Raw genomic sequence first — 25,653 nt, 5'->3', positions numbered from 1 at the left:
ATATATATATATACAGTATACGGCGCAAGTAGGAAGTAGGTGTATGGATCAGGGTCATGGGGTGAGCTCGCATCATGGCTAGGACCTTCCTCTGAGGTCAGAGTCACACTTGCGAGGGACTCGCTTGAGTCTCACATCGCATCACCCGGCACGGCCGACCCGCTGCATGTATTTCTATGCAGCTTAGACCCCCTGCCCGGAGAGTATCAGGCCGTGCTGGGTGATGCTGATGCGAGACTCACGCAAGTTCCTTGCGAGTGTGACTCCGGCCTAAAAATCGTGAGTGGAGTAGAGATCCATCCGCGATTGTTAACCTGTTAAATCCCACTGTCAAACTCTGACAGCGGGATTTAACACACATCAGCATGGGGGAGTGCCATTTTAGGCTCTCAAGCTCTTACATGCCTGAAAAGTGATGAAAACCTCTGTACTCGTCATAGCAGCGCTCCTTTGTACCCTGCTTGTGGCCGGGCTTCAAAGGAGACTGTGATTTTCACTATATTCAGCAATGGTGTGGTATATACTGGGGCATGGTTGTATTTAACACAAATCATAGATGATTAAAAACAGTAAAAAGTAAACAAAAAGTTTAAAAAAATATGAAAAATAATTAAAAAAAATAAAAGTTCAAATCAATCACCCCCATTTTGCCCCATTAACAATAAGGATAATAAAAAAATGAAAAATACACATAAGTGGTATTGCCACTTTCATAAAAGTCCGACCTATAAAACTAGAAAAATAATTAACCCATAAACAAAAAGAAAAAAAAAATAAATTAAATAAAAATAAAATAAAAAAATAATTTATTATTAACTTAAATAAAAAAAATGCACCCCTTAAAGTATCTGAAATAGGATTTTGGAAGATTGTTAACCCTTTAGGTTCTTCCCAGGAATTAAAGCAACATGGATGAGAAATACTAGATTTTTTTTTTCTTTTCATATTTTAAACCATTTTTTCTTTAAAACAATTCAATAATTATTGCTTGTTTTTCTTCTGCGTTTAGGAATCTGTCCCTCCTGAAAAACTAGGTTAAAACCCCGGCCTCACAAATGAATGAGAACCTTCTGGATTTTGGGCTTTTTTTTATTTACTATGGGTTGTTTTTTTTTTTTGGGGGGGGGGCATATTTCAGTTTACAGAGGCCTTGAAACAATACACCCCTGAAAATCCTATTTTATTCCTATTTTGCAAACTGTGCCCCTATAGGAATTTATCATGGGGCGTTGTGAGCATTTGGCTGCTAAGATTATAATGTGAAACATATAGAGCAAACCCTAGACGAGACCTATTTTGTAAACTACACCCCTCAATGGGCGTGGTGAGAATTTGGAACCCAAAAGTGTCCTAAAAATTAAAGATTTAATCTTTAAAGGGGTATTCCCATCTCCAAGATCCTACCCCAATATGTAGTAGGTGTAATATTAGCAAATACCTCCAATTAGAAATGTAGTATAGTTCTCCTGCTCCACTGTCTCTTACCTCATGTGCAGGGCATTGCAGGACCTTAGATATGCATGGTTACGACCACTTGTATAGTGACAGTTCCTTGTGGTCATATCCATGGATATCTAAGCTGCAATGCCCTGCACATGAGGTAAGAGACATGGCTTTATCAGGAGAACTATACTACATTAGCAAAAATGTAGTATAGTGCTCCTGATTAGCCATGTCGCTTACCTTATGTGCAGGGCATTGCAGCTTGGGTATCCATGGTTCAAACAACAAGCAACTGTCATTATGAGTGGACGTAACCATGGATACCTAAGCTGCAATGCCCTGAACATGAGGTAAGAGACAGGGTTATTCCCATCTCCAAGATCCAATCCTAATATGTAGTAGGTATGATGATAATAATAATATTAGCAAATACCTCCAATTAGAAATGTAGTATAGTTCTCCTGATTAGCTATGTCTCTTACCTCATGTGCAGGCATTGCAGCTTAGGCATCCATAGTTATGAACACTCATAGTGACAGCTGACCTAGTTGTAACTATGGATACCTAAGCTGCAATGCCCTGCACATGAGGTAAGTGTTAGGGCCAGGTGGACGGGCAGACCCAGGAGGTGGATCCACTGGGCCGAACTCCTTGATGATGGTAAGGGGTCCGGTAGCTGGAGCACTACAGGTAGCAGAACAGTCCGTGTATAAGAGGAGAATGCAGAAGTCCCTGGGACCACGGAGTCACTGATGGTAGTCCGGGTGACGGAGCTCAGGTTCGGAGGCCAAGATGTTGTCAGGCGGAGTCCGGAACCGATGGAGCGAGCAGACGGGTCACCGCAGGGATCAGAGATGGAACGGACTGTCAGGATGGCAGATGGGCAGCGTTCGGGGTTCGGGATTCGGCAGGACTGGATGGCGAAGCAGGATCGGCTCTAGAAGAGAGAGAGGTGAGTATCTCACAGAAACACAAGGAGACCTGACTCCTAGCTTGGGAAACACGAAGAACAGGCCCCGCCCACTTGGACATTAAACCCCTTTATACCCTGTACCTGCGTGTTCAATTTCCTGTCAGTGGACGCTGGCCCTTTAAGAGAGGGTCAATGACCGCGCGCGCGCCCTAATGCGCATGTGCGCGGCCCGGGTGCCAGAAGCCAGAGGAGGGAGCGGTGAGGAGGAAGCAGGAGAGCCGGGCTGGGGCTGGGTTGCCATCGGACGCCGGGAGCGGGGACCGGGCTGCCTGGGGACCGCAGGCGATGGGGCAGGAAGGCTGTGGAGCAGGGGACCAGGAAGCCTGGCACGGAAGCGGCGGAGCGCAGCAGGGGAGCCGGTAAGCAAGGCAGGGGAGCCGGGGAGCATGGAAGAGGAGCCGGGGAGTGTGACAGGGGACCCGGGGAGCGTGACAGGGGACCCGGGGAGCGTGACAGTAAGTAACATAGCTAATCAGGAGAACTATACTACATTGCTAATTTGAGATATTTGCTAATATTGTATACTTCTCCTGATATAGCCATGTCTCTTACCTCATGTGCAGGGCACTGCAGCCTAGATATACATGGTTATGACCACAAGCAACTAACTGTCACTATATAAGTGGTCGTATCTAAGGTACTGCAATGCCCTGCACATGAGGTAAGAGACAGTGAAGCAAGAGAATTACACATTTCTAATTGGAGGGATTTGCTAATATTATTATTATACCTACTACATATTGGGATAGGATCTTGGAGATGGGAATTACTCTTTAACCTTTTTTTCTTACAGCATACACCCTGTGGTATAAATGGGGTGTAGCTTTATTTTGTGGGTCACTGGGATCACACGAAAAGGCCAAATTTATATCATTTTAATTATCTTGTTAGTAGGCCCCTGGCAATTGTGTCTCGGGGGAGCAATGTGGCTACTGTGAGGCCTAAACCTGCTCCCACGGCCGCAGCGTCCCCGGACTTGTCTCCCATCGAGCACACCTTGGCCATCATTGATCGGTGACTACAAAGGAGCTGCCAGCAGAGGATCTTGATGATTTTCATTGCTAACATTACGCAGACGACCATGAATACCCTCAAGGAGGGCTTTCTGCACATGGCGCATACTATATACTAAATTTCCATTTTTTTTTCAATCATTTGCACATCATTCCAACACTTTTCCTGTTTAGTGGCACAACTTTAATGTAGAGGAGTGCAAATTGTTTTGTTTGTGGATGAAATATTAAAAATGAAAAATATGTAGTTAATAATTCTGTTATCTGCAGTGGTTTTAGTCACACAGCAGGCTCTTTAGTGCTGCTCTAAGAAGAGTGTACGCAGAACAATAAAGTTTGTTGGGATAAAAAAAAAAAAAAAAAAAGCGTCTCCGCATTCCAGGCCTCGTTTTGAGACTGCTGCGCTGTACTGCAAACCGGAAACAGGAAGTGCTGGTGTCACTCGGCTGGTGAGGCGATTACAAGTAGTTGCTCGTGACAGAGCAGCGGAGCCACGGTGAGCGGCGGAAGCACGGTGTGTAACCGGGGAGGGAGTGTCTTTATAGTATTATAGTATATATCTATATAGATCTATATATATCTATATAGATCTATATATATCTATATAGATCTATATATATCTATATAGATCTATATATATCTATATAGATCTATATATATCTATATAGATCTATATATATCTATATAGATCTATATATATCTATATAGATCTATATATATCTATATAGATATATATATATCTATATAGATATATATATATCTATATAGATATATATAGATCTATATAGATATATATAGATCTATATAGATATATATATATATATATATATATATATCTATATCTATATAGATATATATATATCTATATAGATATATATATATCTATTATACGCACAGTTTATATATGTATATACCTTTATATCCTTGTGTGTGTGTATATATATATATATATATATATATACACACACACAAGGATATAAAGGTATATACATATATAAACTGTGCGTATAATAGAGATATATATATATATCTATATCTATATAGATATCTATATCTATATATATATCTATATCTATATATATATATCTATATCTATATAGATATCTATATCTATATAGATATATATATCTATATAGATATATATATCTATATAGATATAGATATCTATATAGATATAGATATATATATATATCTCTATTATACGCACAGTTTATATATGTATATACCTTTTATATCCTTGTGTGTGTGTGTATATATATATATATATATATATATATATATATATATATATATATCACACACACACACACACATATTTAATGTATATGTGTGTGTCTTCGGATGTCTGTATATCTATACATACATATCAGGGTTTGCATGTATGTGTGTGTATATGTATATGTATATATATATATATATATATATATATATATATATATATTATAGTCCGTGTCTGTATAGTATCAGTTTGGGGTGTCGGCGGGAAGCTTCTACATTCACATTTAGATTTTCTTGCCTAATACCTCTTAAAGGGGAAGTCCATCAGTGTCAGTCATATAGTATACAGTGATTGGGCGACCACTGCAGGGTCCTCCTGTTTTCGATAACGGGGGTGTTTTCGGTTTTGGCTGTTTGCGGTATGGGAAAGCACGGTGGAATTGATAGCGATTCATTAATGAATGAAATAATAGGCATACTTGTATCAAGGACTGGAAATGAATGGGTGTCACCAGCTGTGGACAGTGGGTGGGAGCAGAGAGAGTGGGTGTGATAGGCTGGACTTAATAAACATAATTTTTAAGCCCACATCATGAAGTTCTTTATTAAAGAATTGGGGGTCTGGGGGTAAGACCCAGACTGGAGGGGAGTCCACCCCCCCCACATACTTGTGGCTTAGTTGATGGGCATGATGCTCATCTTGGTGGGCGTGGCACAGCATGCAGCCCTTAACAAGCTTTCATTATGCAAGATGGGGGGAAAGGGGGCCTCTCTTCCCTCAGTAACTCCCCCTCCAGTCTGGGGAGTCTTACACCCCCCGAACACCTGCTTCTATTTTAAAGAACTACATGGACTTAGCTAAGTCCGGACGGTTACGCTCATCTCCACTCCCCCCCCCAAAATATGCCAAAATATAGATCCCCCCCCCCCCCCGACTTCATGTACCCTAAACAGAACATCCTCAAAGGGGAATCCTGAACATTGGAGGCATTTATGGTGTGTGTGTGTGTGTGTGTGTGTGTATATATGTGTATATATAATATATATATATATGTGTTAGATATATGTAAATGCAATATAGTGTGTATAGAGGGATATAGATATAAATATATATCTATATCGCTTTAAGAATAGTTGGGTGGGATCCTCAAAAAATGTCAACTGTTTAGGAGACTCCCAAAAATACGAGATCAGGGGTGGACATCATTGGATGCAACCATTGCAGCCCAATAGTACGGGGGGCCACATCCACCTCCAAAGCAGCTTCTGTCTAACACCCTGAGACTGCCTTGTCCTGAACTATCGGACTGTAGGACCCCATATACGTTGCCCCCTTCTGTCTCTGTCCACTCCCTACAGACAATGTCAGGGGGACATGGCAATATGTCTGAATTATTATTTTTTTTTTATTTATTTTTTATTGCACTTTTCCTGTTCAGATCTATTTTTTGGCTTGAATGTTTGGTCCCATTTTGGGGGTCTGGCAGCAGCTTTACAGATAATCTGTCAGCATTTTTTTTGCTATATAATCAGAGACCCTGATTCCACCTGTGTCACTTACTGGCCTCGCTATAGTGTTGTTAAAATCCCAGTTATATTTTTGTTGTCTTCTGCTGTATAACCCTGCCCACGCCACTAATTGGCATCCTTCTGTGTACACTGTGCCTTGTCAGCTGCTAATCAGTGGTGAGGACTTGGCTACACAGATTAGCTGGACCAGAAGTCATGAGGTACCTAGTGCTGCAGTGATAATCTCCTGCTGAGAAAACACTGATTGTATGGAAACATCAACAGAGCTTAAGTGACACATCATTGGAATCAGGATCTCCTTTAAAGCACCACATCAGCTTATTTATTTTTTTTAATATATATAATATTCTTGGGTATAAGGGTCATATGTAACAAAAAAATCAGCTCCTACACAGGGAGGATGATGAAACCCAGAACAATCAGCTGATTTCACTGGAGGAAGTTTTGTCACTTTATACTTTTGTATAGTATTACAAGGAAGATATAGAAATTAATAGATGACCAGGAAATACATGGCTGAGCCTCTGAGAACTTACAGAGATTTTCAGTCATTTTGACTGTTTCCATCGCCTTCTTCTCATTAATGATTTCTTAGTGATCGCTGTTATCTATCAGACATCAGCTGCACTTCAGACTTTGTAAAAAGTGTACGCTGATATTTTGCTTCCCATGATCTCGCCACCTAGCACATGTGTGTAAGTCTTCAAAACCTCTAGGTAAGGCAATTCCGTTTATTTTTTATTTTTTTTGTTAGAGCTCTGCATAGTGATGTTCCTCTGCTATTCCTCCTGGAAATGTATTAACTAGGCAGTTACCTCAGTCAGGTGTGTCTGCGCACCGACACTGTCCAGGCAGGACGTGCTAGGCACACACCCATTTGACAGAAAAACAATGGTAATACCTGAGCTGTTTCTATATTTACAGGAGGGTTAACAGAGGAACGAGAATGCAGAGAGAAAGGATGCTGCAGAATGCTTATGTCATGGGGAATGCAAGGATTTAGTAAGGAGGAGGAGGGCGGCCCTGGTGGGATGTGGCTCCTCTGCCAGCATTACATCAGGATAGTCTGTATAAAGCTCACACATTTCTTCATCCACCGCTTTTTTTTTTTTTTTAATCATCATATTCTTGGTGTCTGTTATCTGGGGACGCCTATGACTGTGTGTAGTAATGCGAACTCCCCCCTTTTGTGGGGTGCTGCGTCCTCTTCCCCCCCCCCCCCCCCCTTGTGGGGAGCTGCGTCCACCACCCCACTTTTGTGGGGCGCAGTGTCCTCTCCTCCCCCTACACCCTCCCTCCTTGTGGGGTGCTGCATCCACCCCCCCCCCCGCGCTTTTGTGGGTCGCAGCGTCCTTTTGTGGGGTGCTGTGGCGTCCTCTCCCCCCCCCCTTCCTTTTGTGGCGCACCGCTGCGTCTTCCACCCCCCCCTTCCTTTTGTGGCGCACCGCTGCGTCCTCTTCCACCCCCCCTTCCTTTTGTGGCGTGCCGCTGTGTCCTCTTCCACCCCCCCATCCTTTTGTGGCGCGCCGCTGCGTCCTCTTCCACCCCCCCATCCTTTTGTGGCGCGCCGCTGCATCCTCTTCCACCCCCCCATCCTTTTGTGGGACGCCGCTGCGTCCTCTTCCACCCCCCCATCCTTTTGTGGCGCGCCGCTGCGTCCTCTTCCACCCCCCCATCCTTTTGTGGCGCGCCGCTGCATCCTCTTCCACCCCCCCATCCTTTTGTGGCGCGCCGCTGCGTCCTCTTCCACCCCCCCATCCTTTTGTGGCGCGCCGCTGGATCCTCTTCCACCCCCCCATCCTTTTGTGGTGCGCCGCTGCGTCGTCTTCCACCGCCCCTTGCTTTTGTGGCGCGCCGCTGTGTCCTCTTCCACCGCCCCTTGCTTTTGTGGCGCACCGCTGTGTCCTCTTTCACCGCCCCTTGCTTTTGTGGCACGCCGCTGTGTCCTCTTCCATTGCCCCTTGCTTTTGTGGCGCGCCGCTGTGTCCTCTTCCACCCCCCATCCTTTTGTGGCGCGCCGCTGCGTCCTCTTCCACCCCCCCCATCCTTTTGTGGCGCGCCGCTGCGTCCTCTTCCACCCCCCCATCCTTTTGTGGCGCGCCGCTGCGTCCTCTTCCACCGCCCCATCCTTTTGTGGCGCGCCGCTGTGTCCTCTTCCACCCCCCCCCCCCATCCTTTTGTGGCGCGCCGCTGTGTCCTCTTCCACCGCCCCTTGCTTTTGTGGCGCACCGCTGTGTCCTCTTTCACCGCCCCTTGCTTTTGTGGCACGCCGCTGTGTCCTCTTCCACCGCCCCTTGCTTTTGTGGCGCGCCGCTGTGTCCTCTTCCACCGCCCCTTGCTTTTGTGGCGCGCTGCTGTGTCCTCTTTCACTGCCCCTTGCTTTTGTGGCGCGCCAATTCCCCCCCCCCCTTGCTTTTTGTGGGGCGCAGTGTTCTCTCCCCCCCCCCCCCCCCCTTCACCCCCCCCCCTTCCTTTTGTGGGGCGCCGCGTCCACACAGCGGCAGGTTACTAGAGCTGGGTTCTCATTTGCAAAACAAATTCCGCTTTCCCCGTTCCGGTGTGTGATGCTCTGTTGCACTTTTTTAGTAACCCTTGAATTTCTTCTTTCCTTCCAGGTGATTGCAGCAGCTGAGCCATGAGTCTCCAGTGGACGGCGGTGGCCGGATTCCTGTACGCAGAGGTGTTCCTGGTCTTGCTGCTCTGCATCCCCTTTATTTCCCCTACAAGGTATCAGGAGTCCTAACTAATCACACTATTATTTGTATTATTATTATTATTATTATTACTACAATGGTTTTTTTTTTTTGCTTTTTTTCCTTTTCTAAATATTTATTTCTTTTTAGTCTCTCACATTTTTCTCGCTTTTCTTGTTTTTCCTTTTCCTGCTTTCTTGCTTTCCCCCCCTCTCTGTCTGTGTCTGTCTCTTATCTTTTGCACAAGAACGACAGTGCCACATGTAGTATCTGTACAAGGCCTTGAAAAAGGTATTCATACTCGTGAACTTTTCCACTTTTTTTTTTCTCGTTACACCCACAAACTTGAATGTATTTTATTTGAATTTTATGTGATATAACAAATATGAGGTGTACAAGAAATGACTTTTGTAAATATTTAAAAAAAAAAAAATAGAAATCTGTAAACTGTGCCGTGCATTTGTATTCAGCCCCCCCCACCCCCCCCGAGTGAATACTTTGTAGGATCACCTTTGGCTGCAGTGACTGCAGTGAGTCTTTTGTGGTCTCCAGCTTTGCACACATAGAGGTGACATTTTTGCTCTTCTTCCTCGCACACTCGCTCCGTGAGATCGGATGGAGACGTCTGTGATCAGCAATTTCCACGTCTTATCCCATTAAAAATCAGTGACATAGCTCTGGACTGTGTCTGGGCCATTCACACACAGGAATATGCTTTGATATAAACCTTCCATTGTAGCTCTGGCAGTATTTTTGGGGTTGTTGTCCTGCTAGAAGGGGAACTACGCTCCAGTCTCAACCATTTGCAGCCTCTAACAGATTTTCCTCCAGGATTGCCCTGTATTTAGCTCCATGCATCAACTCTGACCAGCTTCCCTGCCTCTGCTGAAGAAAAGGCTCCCCACAGCAGGATGCGGCCACCACCATGTGTGACTGTAGGGATGGTGTTATACAGTGTTAGTTTTACATTTAGCCCAAAAGACTATACTTTGGTCCCATCTGACCAGAGCCCCTTCTTCCACATGCTCGCTGTGTCCCCTACATTTGTTTGCAAACAGGACTTCTTATTGCTGGCTTTCTTCTTGCCACTCTTCCATAAAGGCTAGATTTGTGGAAGATGCAACTAATATTTGTCTGGACAGATTCTCCCCTCTTAGCTGTGATCTCAGCAGCTCCTCCAGTGACCATCGGCTTCTTGGCTACTTCTCTTATTTGGTGCCCTTCTTCTTGGGATGTCAGATTAGGAGGACAGCTGTGTCTTGGTATTTTTGCAGTTGTGCCATTCTCCTTCCATTTTTGGATGATCGCTTGAGCGGTGCTCTGTGACATGCTCAGAGTTTAGGCTGTTTTATAACCTAACCCTGCTTATCCCTACAACTTTATCCCTGACCTGTCTGGTGTGTTCTTTTTGGATTTTATCCTTAATGTTCTCGAACCTCTGAGGCCCTCACAGAACAACTGTAGTTATACTGAGAAGAAATTACACACAGGTGACTCAATGTATTATGTGACTTCAGGAGGCAACGGGTCCCTCGGGGTTTTAATTATGGGGAGCGGTTTCCAGGGGGCTGAATACAAATGCCCCTCTCAATTTTCACATTTATCTTTTTAAGAAATTTATAAAACCATATATCATTTCCTTTTACACTTCAAAACTACTTGTTACATAAAATCCCAATAAAATACATTTCTTTGTCGCTCTATTGGGAGACCCAGACAATTGGGTGTATAGGCTATGCCTCCGGAGGCCGCACAAAGTATTACACTCAAAAGTGTTAAGCCCCTCCCCTTCTGCCTATACACCCCCCGTGCTCCCACGGGCTCCTCAGTTTTTTGCTTTGTGCGAAGGAGGTCAGACACGCACGCACAGCTCCACAGATTGGTCAGCAGCAGCTGCTGACCATGTCGGATGGAAGAAAAGTGGGCCCATATAGGGCCCCCAGCATGCTCCCTTCTCACCCCACTCTTGTCGGGTGTTAAGGTTGAGGTATCCATTGCGGGTACGGAGGCTGGAGCCCACATGCTGCTTTCCTTCCCCATCCCCCTCAGGGCTCTGGGTGAAGTGGGATCCTATCGGTCTCCAGGCACTGAGACCGTGCTTCATCCACAACTCCTATGGAGCCTGATGGATAGGAGCCGATACCGTTCAGGGACATGGCCCTGCTACGTGAAGGTACTCTGTATCCCTGTGGGGACCGCGCACGGCAACACCTCAGCTTTGCTGGGTGTGCTAGTGCACCGGGGGGACCGGTTTTAAACTGTGCCATTACACACTCAGCGTCGCTGAGTGTGTTTATATGTAGGGACTACCGCGCTAACCGCCGCTGCCATGGGAAACTGCGGCGCGGCTGGGACTTGTAGTTCGCCGGGGACTTCGGCGTTAGCCGCGCTTTTACGGCGGCCACGCTTATACTCGAGTCCCCGGCTTGGCTTGCGGCCTAGTTTCCCTTCTCCCGCCCTCAGCCCTGACAGGCAGGGGAAGGGCGGGACGCTGCACGGAAGAGCAGCACTGAGGGCTGGAGTATGATTTGCATACTCCACCCCCCTCACTGTGCACAGTGTGAGCACCTCGGCTACGCCCACGGCTCCCTCCTCTCGTCAGGACGCCGCAGCCATTTCCTGTCAGCTCCTACGACGCTGCAGAGAGGGACAAACCCTGAGAGACCCAGACACGGTCTCTGGTGGCCTCATAACCGCTTTAAGCGGATGGTAAGCAGCACCTGTGGTGCTAGTCTCATGGTGCTGTAGTGTACTGATACATTATTTGTTTTTAGTATATATTTTACACTGTATGAGCACAGTTCATTCTGGCTATATACCCTAGTGTGTTACTCAGGGAAAACAATAGCATGGCGCCCACAAAAGGCAGGGGTGCCAAAAACACAGGCTTATTATGCTGCCTGCGTCGCTTGTACGACCCAGCTGCCGGCAAGTTCCATTGACCCTCATTGTGTGCAATGTTCGGCCCCTGTGACACTTTTTCAGCTAGGGCCTCTGCTAAGAGGGGCCCAGGGGGAGCCACCTGTTGACACTGTCCTAGTGACGGGGACGGAGTTTGCAAAACTCTCTGAGACTATGGCTAAGATACTAGAAGCCTTGCAGTCCAGGCCGGTATCTCAGCACAGGGACTCTGTTGAATCATTGTTCCCTGGCCCCCCTCAGTTGGACCACCAAGGGGTATCTCATACATCCCAGGCTGAGGGTTCTGACTTAGACCCCAGCCCCAGACCGACTAAGCGGGCTCGCTTAGAATTTCCCTCGACATCATATTGTTCAGGGTCTCAGCGGGGGGAATCTCTGGTTGATGATGTGGAGACAGCTAATCAGGATTCTGATCCTGAGGGTGCTCTCAATCTTAATACTCCAGACGGGGACGCCATACTGAACGTTCTTATTGCGTCCATCGATCAAATGCTGGATATTTCTCCCTCAGCCCCTCCGGCGGAGGAGTCAGCTTCTCTTACACCGAGTATGTTTCTAGACCACTCTGATTTCAGAGAGGCAGTCCAGAATCATCATGCTTGTCCAGATAAGCGTTTTTTCTAAGCGCCTTAAGGATGCACGTTATCCTTTTCCCCCTGACGTGGTTAAAGGTTAGACTCAGTGTCCCAAAGTGGATCCTCCAATCTCCAGACTGGCGGCTAGATCCATACTTGCAGTGGAAGATGGGGCTTCACTCAAGGATGCCACTGACAGGCAGATGGAGCTCTGGTTGAAATCCATCTATGAAGCGATCGGAGCTTCTTTTGCCCCAGCATTCGCAGCTGTATGGGCGCTACAAGCTATCTCAGCAGGTCAAGCAAAAATTGAAGCAGCCACATGCACGGCCGCGCCACAAGTGGCATCCATTACCACCCAGACCTCGGCAATTGCGTCTTACGCTATTATTGCTGTCCTGGACTCTGCGAGCCGTACGGCGGTCGCGGCCGCCAATTCGGTGGTACTCCGCAGGGCCTTGTGGCTACGGGAATGGAAGGCAGATTCTGCTTCCAAAAAGCGCTTAACCAGTTTGCCAATTTCTGGCGACAGGCTGTTTGGCGAGCGTCTGGATGAAATCATCAAACAATCCAAGGGAAAGGATACATCCTTACCCCAGTCCAAACAGGACATACCCCAACGGAGGAGAGGGCAGTCGAGGTCTCGGTCCTTTCAGGGCGTGGGCAGGTCCCAATTCTCCTCGTCCAAAAGGTCTCAGAAAGAACAAAGGAACTCTGATGCATGGCGGTCTAAGTCACGTCCTTAATAGGCCACCGGAGGCGCCGCTAACAAAGCGGCTTCCTCATGACTTTCGACCTCCTCTAGTAGCATCCTCGGTCGGTGGCAGGCTTTCCCGCTTTTGCGACACCTGGCTGCCACAAATAAAAGACCGCTGGGTGAGAGACATTCTGTCTCACGGTTACAAGATAGAGTTCATCTCTCGTCCCCCGACTCGATTCTTCAGGTCATCCCCCGCCTCACTAGCGAGCCGAGGCTCTTCTGCAGGCGCTGCGCACTCTGAAGGCAGAAGGAGTGGTGATCCCGGTTCCTCTTCAGCACCTGAGCCACGGTATTTACTCCAACTTGTTTGTGGTCCCAAAAGAGGACGGGTCTTTCTGCCCGGTCCTGGACCTGAAACTGCTCAACAAACATGTAAAAACCAGACGGTTCAGGATGGAATCCCCCTGCTCCGTCATCACCTCAATGTCCCAAAGAGATTTCCTTGCATCGATCGATATCAAAGATGCTTATCTCCACGTACCGATTGCTCCAGAGGTTATGGCTACTGTAGTAGCGGTCCTCCACTCTCAGGGTCACTCGGTGATCCCGTACTTGGATACTGATCAAGGCACCCTCTCAAGAGGCAGGCCAACACAGCCTCGACGCTACCCTGGAGTCTCTCCAGGGTGTCGGGTGGATCATCAATTTTAAAAAGTCAAATCTGGCACCGGCCCAATCGCTGACATATCTTGGCATGGAGTTTCATACCCTCTCAGCGATAGTGAAGCTTCCGCTGATCAAGCAGTAGTCACTACAGAAAGGGGTACAATCTCTCCTTCAAGGCCAGTCACACCCCTTGAGGCGCCTCATGCTCTTCCTGGGGAAGATGGTGGCAGCAATGGAGGCAGTCCCTTTCGCGCAGTTTCACCTGCGTCCCCTTCAATGGGACATCCTACGCAAATGGGACAGGAAGCCGACGTCCCTCGACAGGAACGTCTCCCTCTCTCAGGCAACCAAAGCTTCCCTTCGGTGGTGGCTTCTTCCCGCTTCATTATCGAAGGGGATATCCTTCCTACCCCCATCCTGGGAAGTGGTCACGACAGACGCGAGTCTGTCAGGGTGGGGAGCGGTTTTTCTCCACCACAGGGCTCAGGGTACGTGGACCCAGCAAGAGTCCTCGCTTCAGATCAACGTTCTGGACATACGGGCAGTGTATCTTGCCCAGAAAGCGTTCCAGCAGTGGCTGGAGGGCAAGCAGATCCGAATTCAGTCGGACAATTCCACAGCGGTGGCATACTTCAACCACCAAGGCGACACACGCAGCCGGCAAGCCTTCCAGGAAGTCCGGCGGATTTTGATGTGGGTGGAAGCCACAGCATCCACCATATCCGCAGTTCACATCCCAGGCGTGGAAAACTGGGAAGCAGATTATTTCAGTTGCCAGGGCATGGACGCAGGGGAATGGTCCCTTCACCCGGACGTGTTTCAGGAGATCTGTTGCTGCTGGGGGGTGCCGGACGTCGACCTCATGGCGTCCCGGCACAACAACAAGGTACCAATGTTCATGGCACGGTCTCAAGATCCCAGAGCTCTGGCGGCAGACGCCTTAGTTCAGGATTGGTCGCAGTTTCAGCTCCCTTATGTGTTTCCTCCGCTGGCACTGTTGCCCAGAGTGTTACGCAAGATCAGGACCGACTGCCGCCGCGCCATCCTCGTCGCTCCAGACTGGCCAAGGTGGTCGTGGTACCCGGATCTGTGGCATCTCACGGTCGGCCGACCGTGGACACTACCAGACCAAACAGACTTGCTATCTCGAGGGCCGTTTTTTCTATCTGAATTCTGCGGCCCTCAACCTGACTGTGTGGCCATTGAGTCCTGGATCCTAGCGTCTTCAAGGTTATCTCAAGACGTCATTGCCACTATGAGACAGGCTAGGAAACCAACGTCCGCCAAGATCTACCACAGGACGTGGAAAATTTTCCTGTCGTGGTGCTCTGCTCAGGGTTTTTTCTCCCTGGCCTTTTGCCTTGCCCACTTTTCTGTCCTTCTTTCAATCTGGACTGGAAAAGAGTTTGTCGCTCGGCTCCCTAAATAAGGGACAAGTCTCGGCGCTCTGTGTTTTTCCAGAAGCGCCTAGCCAGGCTTCCACAGGTACGCACGTTCCTGCAGGGGGTTTGTCACATCGTTCCACCTTACAAGCGGCCGTTAGAACCCTGGGATCTAAACGGGGTTCTGATGGTTCTTCAGAAACCACCATTCAAGCCAATGAGGGATATTTCCCTCTCACAACTTTCGCAGAAAGTGGTTTTTTTCTAGTAGCAGTCACTTCTCTTCGGCGAGTGTCTGAGCTAGCAGCATTGTCGTGCAAAGCCCCTTTCCTGGTGTTTCACCATGGACAAGGTGGTTCTACGTCCGGTTCCGGATTTTCTCCCTAAGGGGGTATCCTCCTTTCATCTCAATCAGGATATCTCCTTACCTTCTTTTTATCCTCATCCAGTTCACCAATGTGAAAAGGATTTGCACTTGTTAGATTTGGTGAGAGCACTCAAACTCTACTTTTCTCGTACGGCGCCCCTGCGCCGCTCGGATGCACTCTTTGTCCTTGTCGCTAGCCAGCGTAAAGGGTCACAAATTTCCAAATCAACCCTGGCTCGGTGGATTAAGGAGCCAATTATCGAAACTTGCCGTTCGGCTGGGCTTCCGGTTCCATCAGGGCTGAGGGCCCATTCTACCAGAGCCGTGGGCGCGTCCTGGGCTTTGAGGCACCAGGCTGCGGCTCAGCAGGTGTGTCAGGCGGCTACCTGGTCGAGCCTGCACACTTTCACGAAACACTTTCAGGTGCATACCTATGCTTCGGCGGATGCCAGCCTAGGTAGACGAGTCCTTCAGGCGGCGGTTGCCCACCTGTAGGAAAGGGCCGTTTTACGGCTCTCTTACGAGGTATTATTTTACCCACCCAGGGACTGCTTTTGGACGTCCCAATTGTCTGGGTCTCCCAATAGAGCGACAAAGAAGAAGGGAATTTTGTTTACTTACCGTAAATTCCTTTTCTTCTAGCTCTAATTGGGAGACCCAGCACCCGCCCCTGTTTTTTTGTGTACACATGTTGTTCATGTTGAAATGGTTTCAGTTCTCCGATATTCCTTCGGATTGAAGTTACTTTAAACCAGTTTATAATTCTTTTTCCTCCTTCTGGCTTTTGCACCAAAACTGAGGAGCCCGTGGGAGCACGGGGGGTGTATAGGCAGAAGGGGAGGGGCTTTACACTTTTGAGTGTAATACTTTGTGCGGCCTCCGGAGGCATAGCCTATACACCCAATTGTCTGGGTCTCCCAATTAGAGCTAGAAGAAAAGGAATTTACGGTAAGTAAACAAAATTCCCTTCTTTAAGTTTGTGTGTGTGTGTATAACATGGAAAAGTTTATGGGGTATGAATACTTTTTCACAGCACCATAGATCTTGATTTGTTGGGATTTTCTGTACGAGGTTTATACCTGTGGATTTAGGAACTCCAGAGATGATGATCTGGTAAGGTGATAGTTTGAGCAGTACGTGCAACCGGTCCCTGTGCCCCCCGGCTAGCTCCTCTTCTGAAACACTCTGTGCTGCTGGGCACTTTGAGTGTGACCCCCCCCCCCCCTTTATTATATTTACATTTTTGGCTCTCAGTATTGCTCGTCCTCAGTATTGCTCGTCCTCAGTATTGCTCGTCCTCAGTATTGCTCGTCCTCAGTATTGCTCGTCCTCAGTATTGCTCGTCCTCAGTATTGCTCGTCCTCAGTATTGCTCGTCCTTTTTTTGTTTAGCCGTGTACACATCACCCTTACTGATTATGTTGCACCACCCTTCTTCTGAAATGTTCTGTGCTGCTGGTCCATTGTCTTTCTAGTCTGATATGACATATTCTATTGTCACATTACAACATCTTGTCATTTCTCCCAATGATTGCTCACTGGACATGAGTGAATTGATTTGCCAGACCGAGGCCTGCGGTGCGGGAGGCCTGCGGCCAGGGAGGAGGCGGTGCGGGAGGCCTGCGGCCAGGGAGGAGGCGGTGCGGGAGGCCTGTGGCCAGGGAGGAGGCGGTGCGGGAGGCCTGCGGCCAGGGAGGAGGCTGTGCGGGAGGCCTGCGGCCAGGGAGGAGGCGGTGCGGGAGGCCTGCGGCCAGGGAGGAGGCGGTGCGGGAGGCCTGCGGCCAGGGAGGAGGCGGTGCGGGAGGCCTGCGGCCAGGGAGGAGGCGGTGCGGGAGGCCTGCGGCCAGGGAGGAGGCGGTGCGGGAGGCCTGCGGCCAGGGAGGAGGCGGTGCGGGAGGCCTGCGGCCAGGGAGGAGGCGGTGCGGGAGGCCTGCGGCCAGGGAGGAGGCGGTGCGGGAGGCCTGCGGCCAGGGAGGAGGCGGTGCGGGAGGCCTGCGGCCAGGGAGGAGGCGGTGCGGGGAGGCCTGCGGCCAGGGAGGAGGGCGGTGCGGGAGGCCTGCGGCCAGGGAGGAGGCGGTGCGGGAGGCCTGCGGCCAGGGAGGAGGCGGTGCGGGAGGCCTGCGGCCAGGGAGGAGGCGGTGCGGGAGGCCTGCGGCCAGGGAGGAGGCGGTGCGGGAGGCCTGCGGCCAGGGAGGAGGCGGTGCGGGAGGCCTGCGGCCAGGGAGGAGGCCGGGTCCAGCAAATCAATTTGCACAACCGCCACTGCTTTAACAAGATCCTCTTCAAACCTCTTTATTTTTTTATCCCCCCCCACCACCCCACCTTTTATCTGTTCTCATCATCCCTCTTCCTAATGCTGCCCCCTACTGTCTGATATATACAGGTGATCAGTATGGATCACAGCGTCGCCGGATAGAACACTGCAACATAAAACATAGCAACTGTTTATATTTTTTTTATTAGGTGGCAGAAAATCTTCAAATCTCGGCTGGTGCAGTTGGCGGTGACTTATGGGAACACTTTCTTTGTGGTTCTGATAGTGATCCTATTGCTTCTACTGTTGGGTGAGTATTATATTGCCATTTTTTTATTTAATTTTTTTTTTTTCTGTCCTCGCTGCCCTCCCCAATCCAATTCGTTAGACCAGAATACCCCCTTTTTAAAGGGATCATCTTGTAAAGCAGATACCTGTCCATTTACACCATAATCTGGTATGGGGGGGGGGTTCTTCTTGGGCATTGTGGTGGTGGTGGTACTGGTGGTGGTGGTACTGATGGTGGTGGTGGTGCTGGTACTGGTGGTGGTGGTGCTGGTACTGGTGGTGCTGGTACTGGTGGTGCTGGTACTGGTACTGGTGGTGCTGGTACTGGTACTGGTGGTGCTGGTACTGGTACTGGTGGTACTGGTACTGGTGGTGCTGGTACTGGTACTGGTGGTGGTACTGGTGGTGGTGCTGGTGGTGCTGGTGGTGGTGGTGGTGGTGCTGGTACTGGTGGTGGTGGTGGTGCTGGTACTGGTGGTGGTGGTGGTGGTACTGGTGGTGGTGCTGGTACTGGTGGTGGTACTGGTACTTCTTTTCCTCCTACGTATGATCGTACCTGGTATAGGGGAACAAAAGTCAGCGTGCGGAGATCCACCATAAAGGTTTATGGCCGGCATTCAGGCCTTATCTTCTCTCAGATTCCCTCCTCGTATAAGCCGCTCTGCTGAATTTGATTCCACACGTTTCATGATTTTATTTATGGGCTCTGCCCAATGAATAAAAGTAAAATAGGATTTCAGGACTTAATTTTTAAGGAAATATCATATTGTATCCAAAATAGTAATAAAAAAAATGGCGGAAAAGGAGCCTGCCCTTGGGAGATGGGGAGGGGGGACGACGTACAATCTGGAAGAGGAGACAGAAGTGATGGTGGAAATTGGTAAAATATTGTCAGCAGGTTATTGTAGGGGGCAGAATCTGCTCAGAAAGAGCGTCGTGTGCAGATTTTTGCCCTGGACAGTGTGATCTCCATAGTGAAGCAGCAGCTTGATTTTTCACACTATAAATCCTCAGCACGATTTCTCTTTGGCTCTACACAGTGTGTCCACCCATATCCTGTCCACCGCCATTAACTGGAGAACGGCGGCAGCTATAGGCATAGAAGTGGTGTCTAGGTATAGTAAAGTAGTCATGCGCTACGCAATGAAACCACCTATAGCGCCACCTGGTGGAAAACAACGGAGTTAGCATTTTTATCTCGAAAACGGAACGAGATAAAGAAAAAAGTGAATTACAAAGTTGTAGGGCATCATCAATTCAATACGAATCGACACCTTGCATACAGAAATGCTATGATTAGAACGTGTAAAACTCACAAGGCTGCGGACGTGAAGCGATACCTCATGGAGACCTTCCTACAAGTCATTGGGTATGGTGGCTGTGTGGAGTGGCCTCCGCTCACCTGACCTGACCCCATTGGACTTCTTTCTGTGAGGTCACATCAAACAGCAGGTGTATGCGACCCCTCCACCAACATTGCAGGACCTACGACGATGTATCACAGAGGCTTGTGCAAACGTGTCCCCTACCATATTGCACAACGTGCAGCAAGATACAGTATGCTGTCCAGAGGCCAGATGTGCATTGCAGCTGACGGGGGCCACCAAGAGCATCAAAGTTAAATGAGCGCCATATGCGTGACCAGCATTCAATGTTTTGGGGGGTCATGAGTTTCATATCATAGCATTTCTGTATGCAAGGTGGCGATTCGTATTGAATTGATGATGCCCTACAACTTTGTAATTCACTTTTTTTCTCCACCTCGTTCCGTTTTCAAGATAAAAATGCTAACTCCGTTGCTTTCCACCAGGTGGCGCTATAGGTGGTTGCATTGCGTAGCGCATGGCTACTTTACTATACCTAGACACCACGTCTATGCCTATAGCTGCCGCCGTTCTCCAGTTAATGGCGGTGCACAGGATATGGGTGGACACACTGTATATATCGATGCTATTAGTGGTGGGATGAGCGCCGGCCTGTGTCCTATAATACTGGAAACATGACGGCTGTCAAATCAAATCTTTATTTTATATAGCGCTAACATATTCCGCAGCGCTTTACATACATCAGGAACACTGTCCCCATTGGGGCTCACAATCTAAAGTCCCTATCTGTATGTCTTTGTAGTGTGGGAGGAAACCAGAGACCCACGCAAACACGGGGAGAACATACAAACTCCTTGCAGATGTTGTCCTTGGTGGGATTTGAACCCAGGACCCCAGCGCTGCAAGACTGCAGTGCTAACCACTGAGCCACCACAAGACTGCAGTGCTAACCACTGAGCCACCGTGCCGCCCGGCTGTGGATATTTACTGTAATGTTTTTTTTTTTTTCTTTGTCTTCTACCAGATGCTTTCCGGGAGATCCAGAAGTATGGAGTCGGGGAGCAGGTGGACCTGAAGAACAACCCTATCGCCGTGGAACATATTCACATGAAGCTGTTCAGAGCGCAGCGTAATCTGTACATCGCCGGCTTCTCCCTCCTCCTGTCCTTGTGAGTAATATCGATCCTCTACCTAATCTAGAGGCTCTCGTGTCTGATTAGTAACCATACAGCGGCGCTATTGGCGTGATTCTCCTCTCATTGGGCCGGGATCAGAGCTCCTGTCCAGGGTACAGAATCTGTTATTCCCAATCTGGCCACAGGGTGGCAGCATAACCCTCCCTAGAATGGGAATTCTCACTAATGCTGAAACACAGTGATGGGCGCCATTGTAGCATGCCGCACAGTGCGCTCGTATTTCACCACCGATGGACCATAACGTGGCTATTATGATATTATCATATGCCGGTCTTTTTCCATGTTTTACCACTTTTATAGCTTTGACTTTAGCTAAAAGGATAGTGATGGCATAGAGGCTTAAAAAACCCTAATTGTGGGGAGAAGGGACTGTTTTTTAAAACACAGAAATTAGATTTACTTACCCCCTGTAGGCCCTGTGCGCACGCCGCAGATTTGCTGCAGAAAATGTGCCTAACATTGCTGCAGTCATTCCCTAGCAAATCCTATGGGATTTTAAAAATGCTGTGTTTACACTGGTTTTTTTTTTTTGTTTTTTTTTTTTTTTATACCTGCGGATTGTCCGCTGCGGAATTAATGAGCATGTCACTTCTTTTCTGCAGGTACCTGCGGTTTTTGCCATAGATAATTGTAAAAATCCGCAGGGACTAACCTGCGGCAAACCGAGGTAAAACCGCATGCGGTTTTCACCACGGCTGCAGGATTCTTTGAGGGTCTGGCTTTTTCTTAAGAAAATGGCACTTTCTAGTGCGCACATGGCCTTAGGCTAGTTTCACACTTGCGTTGTTTTCCTTCAGTTGCAATCCACCATTTTGGAAAACAGCGGAATCAGTTAACGGATTCCGCTGCTTCCCATAGACTTGTACGGATGACGTATTGCGAGTGATGGACCTGCGTTGCTTCCGCTGGCCGACGCCGGGCGGAAGGAACGCAGCATGTAACGTTTTTTGAGCAGCGGAATCCTTAGGATTTCGCTGCGCATGCTCTCTGGCTCCCTGCACACGTAACCAGGGTACACATCGGGTTACTAAACAATGCGCTTTGCTTAGTTACCCGATATTTACCCTGGCTACATGTGCAGGGAGCCCAACACTTCCCCGCTCGGCTTTGCCCCCTCCTGCACTCCGCATATACACACGCACACCTGTCCCCGCGGCACTGACGTCCTCAGCGCCATGGCCCCGCTCGGCTCCACCCACCCAACACTCCGCCCCCCCACACACATTCTCTGCTGCTGTGAGCGATCGGCTGATCACCACCTGGCGGCCGGCTGCTGTGAGCGATCGGCTGATCACCACCTGGCGGCCGGCTGCTGTGAGCGATCGGCTGATCACCACCTGGCGGCCGGCTGCTGTGAGCGATCGGCTGATCACCACCTGGCGGCCGGCTGCTGTGAGCGATCGGCTGATCACCACCTGGCGGCCGGCTGCTGTGAGCGATCGGCTGATCACCACCTGGCGGCCGGCTGCTGTGAGCGATCGGCTGATCACCACCTGGCGGCCGGCTGCTGTGAGCGATCGGCTGATCACCACCTGGCGGCCGGCTGCTGTGAGCGATCGGCTGATCACCACCTGGCGGCCGGCTGCTGTGAGCGATCGGCTGATCACCACCTGGCGGCCGGCTGCTGTGAGCGATCGGCTGATCACCACCTGGCGGCCGGCTGCTGTGAGCGATCGGCTGATCACCACCTGGCGGCCGGCTGCTGTGAGCGATCGGCTGATCGTTCACAATAGTCTGCCGCCGGTAAAACTGTAAAGAAAAAAAAAAAAAAGCAGATTCTGTTGTTTTGTACGATCCATTGCATCCGTCACACAACGCAATGCTACGAAAGCCGTCCAACACAAGTGTGAAACTAGCCTTAGTCTTGAAGTGATGAACATTCTTTCATCAATCAATGGTTTCAGTGGTGACACTTGCATGTACACCATGTGACCACCAGGGGTCAGCAACTGGTGCATAAATAAGTCATCATGTCTGTTACCTATAGGGATCACTAAAGTTGCTGGGAATTAAAGGGTTAAGTTAAATGTATATTATTTATTTTTTTATTATAAATTGTTGTTAATATGTAACTATTGATTACATTTATTATATAGTTCTTGTTTTATCAAACAGTATATATAATTTCTTCGGCGCTCCATTGGGAGACCCAGACGATTGGGTGTATAGCACTGCCTCCGGAGGCCACACAAAGTATTACACTAAAAAGTGTAAGGCCCCTCCCCTTCTGCCTATACACCCCCAGTGGGATCACTGGCTCACCAGTTTTCTGCTTTGTGCGAAGGAGGTCAGACATCCACGCATAGCTCCACTGTTTAGTCAGCAGCAGCTGCTGACTATGTCGGATGGAAGAAAAGTGGGCCCATATGGGGTCCCCAGCATGCTCCCTTCTCACCCCGCTTGCGGTTTGTAAGGTTGAGGTACCCATTGCGGGTACGGAGGCTGGAGCCCACATGCTGTTTTTTTTTCCCCATCCCCCTGAGGGGCTCTGAGGAAGTGGGATCTTACCGGCCCCCAAGCCCTGAGGCCGGGCTCCATCCACAGACCCATGGAACCTGCTGGATACGGAGCTGGGTACCGTTCAGGGACAAGGCCCTGCGACATGAAGGTACTCTGTGTCCCCGCTTGTACAGGCCGCGCACACTCCAGGCTTGCTGGGTGTGCTAGTGCGCCGGGGACAGTAGCGCTGCGCGCTGGGGTTACAGTCACTACAGTTTGTCTGAGTGCCTTTATGTGTTGGGGACTGCCGCGCCGGCCGCCCCTGGAGCGGCGGCGCGGCTGCGACTTGTAGTGCGCCGGGGACTTAGCGCCGACCGTGCTTTTACGACGGCGGCGCTTATAAATCTAGTCCCCGGCTTTTGCGGCCTAGCTCCGCTTCGTTCCCGCCCCCACCCTGTCACTCAGGGCAAGGGAGAGACGCTGTACGTTTATTCAGCACCGAGGGCTGGAGTCTTATTTACATGCTCCAGCCCTCTCACTGAGCACAGGGGGACGCAGGTTTCCCGCTCTTTGTCTGCACACGCCCAGGGCCCGCCCCTCTCCACAGGACGCCGGCAGCCATTCCTACATGCAGTCTGGCTGGGGAACGGACACAGGCTCTGGGAGACCCAGACTAGGGATTTCTGGCGACCACACACCCGCGTTAAGCGGGCGGTAAGCAGCACTTAAGTGCTGGCCCCACTAGTGCCACAGTGTGATATTTGTGTACTTTTTTCTCTGTACCATATATATAATTGCACTGTAAGGTCGCTTCTTGGCTGTATACCCCAATTGCTCTGAGGAGACGACAACATGTCATCTGCAAAACGCAAGGGTGCCAAGACACAGGCTGTGAACGCTGCTTGTGCCGCTTGTGGGGCTGATCTACCGGCAGGTTACAATGACCCCCATTGTGTGCAATGTTCGGTCCCTGTGCCACTTCGTCAGCCGGAGCCTATGGTGGTAGTTGCCCAGGCAGAGTCGCCGGTGAACCCTGTCCCGGTGACGGGGACAGAGTTTGCTGTTTTTGCTGACAGGATGTCTGTCACTATGACAAAAATCCTAGAGACCTTGCAGGCCAGGCCAATTACTCAGTCCATGGACACTGCTGCGGCAATGTTCCCCGGTCCCCCTCAGTTGGAGTTAATCCGTGCTTCAAGGGGGTCCCAGGCATCTCAGCCTGACGGCTCTGATTCTGATGACAGTCCCAGGCAGCCTAAGCGTGCTCGCTGGGAGAGACCCTCCACGTCATCACGCGGATCAGGGTCTCAGCGAGAAGAGTCTCTCTACATGATGAGACAGAGGAGGGGGATCAGGAGTCTAATCCTGAAACCGCTCTCAATCTGGATACTCCTGATGGTGACGCCATGGTAAATGACCTTATAGGGGCCATCAATAGTCTATTGGAAATTTCTCCCCCTGCCCCTTCTGCAGAGGAGGCAGCTGCACAGCAGGAGAAGTTCCATTTCAGGTATCCCAAGCGTAAACTGAGTACTTTTCTGGACCACGCTGACTTCAGAGAATCAGTCCAGAAACACCATGCCTACCCAGATAAGCGTTTCTCCAAACGTCTTAAGGATACACGTTATCCCTTTCCCCCTGACGTGGTCAAACGCTGGACCCAGTGTCCAAAGGTGGATCCCCCAATCTCCAGGCTTGCAGCTAGATCCATAGTTGCAGTGGAAGATGGGGCTTCACTTAAAGATGCCAATGACAGACAGATGGACCTTTGGTTAAAGTCTGTCTATGAAGCTATCGGCGCGTCGTTTGCTCCAGCATTCGCGGCCGTGTGGGCACTCCAAGCTATTTCAGCTGGCCTGGCACAGGTGGACTCTATCATATGTCCAGCAGTGCCGCGAGTAGCGTCCCTAACCTCGCAAATGTCTGCGTTTGCGACTTACGCTATCAACGCTGTCCTGGACTCTACGAGCCGTACCTCAATTGCGTCTGCCAACTCTGTTGTCTTGCGCAGAGCCTTGTGGTTAAAGGAATGGAAAGCGGATTCTGCTTCCAAAAAATGTTTAACCAGCTTGCCACTATCTGTAGATAGACTGTTTGGTGAACAATTGGCTGAGATCATTAAACAATCCAAGGGTAAAGACTCCTCCTTACCCCAGCCCAGATCAAGCAAACCTCAACAGAGGAAGTGGCAGTCGAGGTTTCGGTCCTTTCGAGGCTCCAGCAAGACCCAATTCTCCTCGTCCAAAGGGACTCAGAAGGAGCAAAGGAGCTCAGATTCCTGGCGGGCTCAGTCACGCCCCAAGAAAGCAACCGGAGGAACCGCTTCCAAGGCGGCTGCCTCATGACTTTCGGCCTCAGCCCTCCGCATCCTCGGTCGGTGGCAGGCTCTCCCCGCTTTTGCGACATTTGGCTGCCACAGGTCAAAGACCGGTGGGTAGCAGACATTTTGTCTCACGGGTACAGGATAGAATTCAGTTCTCGTCCTCCGCCTCGGTTCTTCTGAACCTCCCCACATCCCGACCGAGCAGATGCCCTTCTGCAGGCGGTGTGCTCACTAAAAGCAGGAGTGGTGATCCCTGTTCCTCTGCAGGAACAAGGGCAAGGTTTTTACTCCAATCTCTTCGTGGTTCCAAAAAAGGACGGCTCGTTCCGTCCTGTTCTGGACCTAAA

General features: G+C 49.6%; 1 protein-coding gene across 2 annotated transcripts in view; it reads left to right on the top strand.

Annotated features, from left to right (window-relative positions):
* The first annotated feature begins 3,845 nt into the window (after positions 1-3,845).
* Positions 3,846-25,653, top strand: part of BCAP31 (B cell receptor associated protein 31) — a 96,568-nt gene continuing 74,760 nt past the window's right edge. Inside the window, exons 1-4 of one of the 2 annotated variants that reach the window (XM_075322877.1) lie at positions 3,846-3,925; positions 8,793-8,904; positions 17,945-18,045; positions 20,373-20,517. In XM_075322877.1, coding sequence (XP_075178992.1) covers positions 8,813-8,904; positions 17,945-18,045; positions 20,373-20,517 — 338 coding nt within the window. In that variant the 5' untranslated portion in view covers positions 3,846-3,925; positions 8,793-8,812. Of the gene's footprint in view, positions 3,944-8,792; positions 8,905-17,944; positions 18,046-20,372; positions 20,518-25,653 lie in introns of both variants that reach the window. The other variant, XM_075322876.1, reaches the window with a different exon arrangement.

The sequence above is a fragment of the Anomaloglossus baeobatrachus genome, chromosome 9 (genome assembly GCF_048569485.1).
Source record: "Anomaloglossus baeobatrachus isolate aAnoBae1 chromosome 9, aAnoBae1.hap1, whole genome shotgun sequence".
NCBI classification, from domain to species: domain Eukaryota; kingdom Metazoa; phylum Chordata; class Amphibia; order Anura; family Aromobatidae; genus Anomaloglossus; species Anomaloglossus baeobatrachus.
This window is presented reverse-complemented; position numbering and strand designations above follow the sequence as displayed.